Source organism: Aotus nancymaae, unplaced genomic scaffold (assembly GCF_030222135.1).
Source record: "Aotus nancymaae isolate 86718 unplaced genomic scaffold, 86718_ANA_hifiasm-v0.15.2.pri h1tg000028l, whole genome shotgun sequence".
NCBI classification, from domain to species: Eukaryota; Metazoa; Chordata; class Mammalia; order Primates; family Aotidae; genus Aotus; species Aotus nancymaae.
In genome coordinates, this window is record NW_026988441.1 from 29590135 (window position 1) to 29594381 (window position 4247).

At 35.9% G+C, this 4247-nt stretch overlaps 1 protein-coding gene across 1 annotated transcript; it reads left to right on the plus strand.

The window, feature by feature from the left end:
* Nucleotides 1-235: 235 nt before the first annotated feature.
* LOC105729200 (olfactory receptor 10H3) lies at nucleotides 236-4247 on the plus strand. The gene is made up of 2 exons (XM_064380710.1): nucleotides 236-302; nucleotides 3286-4247. The coding sequence occupies exons 1-2, from the start codon at nucleotides 266-268 to the stop codon at nucleotides 4245-4247; spliced, it is 999 nt and encodes a 332-aa protein (XP_064236780.1). The 5' UTR covers nucleotides 236-265.

The window sequence follows — 4247 nt, forward strand, 5'->3', positions numbered from 1 at the left end:
ACCAACCTAATAGTTTGTGTTGCTGTTGGGAATGTTATCTTTCTCTGTATTCAACTTCTATTTCTTGAATGCTTGTTACTGGTGCAATACTAGGAGGGACACCGTGATATTTGCCCAATGACCTTGCCTTCTGCATCACTGGGCTCTGTCATTGTTCTAATAGATGACATCATCATTCTTTTATCTTTTCCAGGTAGATGATCACGTTTCTTCCCTTTCAGTCCTTAGATACCTTGTTTCTTTTTCTTGCGTGATACCATCACTCATGACTTTCAGTTCCACGTTAAAGAACAGCAGATTTAGTGAGTATCCTCGGCTTGTTCTTGATCCTAAAATAATGCATCGAAAAGTTTCTTCATTTAGTGTAGTATTTGCTAATTTTGTGCTATACATTCTACATCTAGCTAAAAAAGTCTCCTTGAATTTTGTGTTGTGAAGTGTTCCTTAAAAATCATATATAGAAGTAGAGTTTAAGAAAAATGTATTTTTGCCTTGATTGAAATAATCACGATTTTTCTTTTTAAGCAATTGCTGTGATAAATCATCTAAGTTTTCATATGTTAGCCATCCTTGTCATTTATGAAATAAACCAATGCCACTTTATTATGGTAAACCATTTTTAATACACGATTAATTTTGACTAGGTTATGGTTTTATTCTGGAATTTAAAATCTGCATGGATAGGTGAAGTAGGCCTATAATTGTCTCTTTTTTTGGCAAATATTCTTACCTGATTTTAGATTGCATTAACCTGATGAGATGTGTTGGTCAGATTTCCTAACACTTTCTATGTTTTTGAAGCTCATATATAAGATATTAACCAACTGTTTCTTAACAGTTTAATAATAATTATTACACTTTAATAAAGCCCTCTGGGGCAAACTCACCATCTTAGAGAGAGACAATCTTTGACTACCATTTCTATTTCTTTAAAGCTTATTTGAGCATACAGGATCCTCTTTTTTCTTGAACTTGTTTTAGAATTTTATATTTTTCTAAGTGTTTGGTCATTTCATCTACAATATAAATTTATTATTTTTTAAAACTTTCTATTAATTCACAAATATCCATTGTCTCTGTAATTATTTACCATTTTTAATTTTGTGCTTTGTTGTTGGCACCTTCTCCTTGTTTCCCTCTATCTTCTCAAGCTTTTCTAATACTTGATCTTGGTTTTAATAAGCATGAACTTTGATAAATCTATTTAGTGCTGTATATTTCCCTCAAAGTACTATTTTAGGTTGAAATGTTGACACTCAATATTTGAATTCTCGTTTACTTTTAAAGATTTCTTAATTTTTATGATTTACTCTTGAACCTGAAGATGATTTAATTATATAGTTAGCTTCCAAACATGTTAGATTTGAAAAGCTATTTCTTCTCTATTAATGTTTAATGTTAATGCATTATAACCTATATAACATTTATAATCTAGAATTAAAGAGTTTTTTATATCTTAATGAAATGTCAATTTTTGTAAAAGTATATGTGTGCTTGAAAAAATAGTTATTCTCTGTTTGGTGAAGAGTCTAATACATAATAATAATATATAATATATAATATTAATTGCATTGTAATTAATAATTAATAAATTACATTTCTGAACTCTGTTAAAATTTCTAACTATAATATCTATCTGTCATTGATTTAGTTATTTATATGTATCTCACTGAAGTTGTTTTTATTATTTATTACTTAATATTCCAGGATATATAGTAATGTAGATTTATTATATTTATACCAGTTGCTATAATGTTCTTTTAAATGATATAAACATTATTCTCTGTCCTTAAGTGTGTGTGCATATGTGTGTGTGATTCAAAAATTTCAGCATGCATCAAGAAACTAACCATTTTTCTTCATTGCCAAAATAATCAGATCACACTTAAAAAAATAATAAGCTGGGCATAATGGCTCATGTCTATAATTCCAGCACCTTAGGAGGCTCAGATAGAAAGATCACTTGAGGCTAGGAGTTCGAGACTAGTTTGGGCAACAATGTGAGGCCCTGTCTCTATGGAAAAAAAATTTTTTTAATTAGACAGGTGAGGAGGCACACATCTGTAGTCCCAGCTATTTAGGAGGCTGAGGTGGAGGATTACTTGAGCCCAGGGGTTAGGACACACTGAGTCATGATCCTACTCTAACCTGGGGGACAGAGCGAGACTGGACTCTAAAAAATTAGTAATTAGATCAGTTAATTTTACTCATACCCAATCACTCATTCATACTATAGTCAAAATGTTCTCTAGTGCCTTAAAAATACTTACAGCTGGTTATGTAAATCAAGGTTCAACTAGTCCTCTATGTTGTATCCAGTTGTTATGTCCTTAAATCTCTCTTATCCCTTGAATAAGCCTTTATCAATGAGACCAGACCAATTTTTCTGTGGAATTATCCACCTTCTGAATTTTTCTGAAAGCTTCCTCATGGTGTCATTTAGATTGTTCCTCCATCTTCTGTATAATGATTATCCATTTTGGCTAGTGGGCATCTTTTCAATCTAGTACCTGCAGACTTTTAATATTATCCCATTACTTAGTGAAAGTTTCATTTCACACTGGTACAAGATATCCAAGGCTTTCTTCCATGTCCAGACCACAGATTAGCCATGTCTCAAGGAGCTCTAGCTCCCTGGAATGGCATATGGTATTAGAGACATTGTGACCACTGTTTCCTTAAATCCCACTTTTTATTATTATCAAGATTGCAGCCTCAGCTTTCATTTGGTGCATATTTGTCTGACATATATTTACCCATCTTTTTATTTTCAAATTTTCTATTCAGTTTTTTTAGAATAGTAAATGTACAATTTGAAATAAGATGGCATCAACGATGCCAATAAAACAGTATTAAAATAAATGTAAATGGGTTAAATAAGCAATTAAAAAACAAAGACTCTCAGGGAAAAAAATTTTAAGCCCCAAGATCAAAATATGTTTTCTAGAACTGGCATATTTTCAAGAGAATCTAACCCTGTCTAATGCCTGTCTCTAATGTCTCCAAGTATTGAATCTTTTCTTCATACTAGTTAGTGTTAATAGAAACCCAATTAGTAGCCAAAATCTGACTTGATCATCTAAAATATTGATCTCATTTGATGATTGTCACATTGCTGAATGTTAAGAACTATTATTATTTACTCCATTTTACACATGAGGAAGGTGAGGCCTAGAAGAGTTCTGCCAATTGTTGAATAGCACAGAGCTGTTGAGTTGCCATTTGGTCTGTGCTAGAGTCTATGTTTTAACCACTGTCACTTAATTTTGTTTCTGATCTCACCAGATACAGTATCCACACTTGGTCAGAACTACAGCACCATGTCTGAATTTATCCTCTTTGGCTTCTCAGCCTTCCCCCAGCAGCTCCTCCCCATCTTGTTCCTGCTGTACCTCCTGATGTACCTGTTCACATTGCTGGGGAACCTTCTCATCATGGCTACAGTCTGGATTGAATACAGACTCCACACACCCATGTACCTCTTCTTGTGTGCCCTCTCCATCTCTGAGATTCTGTTCACTGTTGCCATCACCCCTCGTATGCTCGCTGATCTGCTCTCCACCCATCATTCCATCACCTTTCTGGCTTGTGCCAGCCAGATGTTCTTCTCCTTCACGTTTGGCTTCACTCACTCCTTCCTTCTTATGGTCATGGGCTATGATCGCTATGTGGCCATCTGCCACCCACTGCATTACAACATGTTCATGAGCCCCCGTGGCTGTGCCCGTCTTGTGGCCTGGACCTGGGCTGGTGGCTCAGTCATGGGGATGATGGTGACAATGATAGTTTTTCACCTCACTTTCTGTGGGTCTACTGTGATCCAACATTTTGCCTGCCATGTGCTTTCCCTCTTGAAGTTGGCCTGTGGGAACAACACATCATCTGTCATCATGGGTGTGATGCTGGTGTGTGTCACAGCCCTGGTAGGCTGTTTGTTCCTCCTCATCCTCTCCTATATCTTCATTGTGGCTGCCATCTTGAGGATTTCCTCTGCTGAGGGCCGGCACAAGACTTTCTCCACGTGTGCATCCCACCTCACTGTGGTGGTCGTGCACTATAGTTTTGCCTCCATTATCTACCTCAAGCCCAAGGGCCTCCATTCTATGTACAGTGACACCTTGATGGCCACCACCTATACTGTCTTCACCCCCTTCCTTAGCCCAATCATTTTCAGCCTAAGGAACAAGGAGCTGAAGAATGCCATACATAAAAACTTTTGCAGAAAATTCTGTCCTCTAAGCTCCTGA

What these genes read in the sequence shown, in the direction of transcription:
- LOC105729200 (XM_064380710.1), top strand. Translation starts at nt 266, where the DNA reads ATGACTTTCAGTTCCACGTTAAAGAACAGCAGATTTA. An exon ending in GTTAAAGAACAGCAGATTTA is followed by an intron (nt 303 to 3,285) that starts GTGAGTATCCTC and finishes TGATCTCACCAG; the next exon opens with ATACAGTATCCACACTTGGT.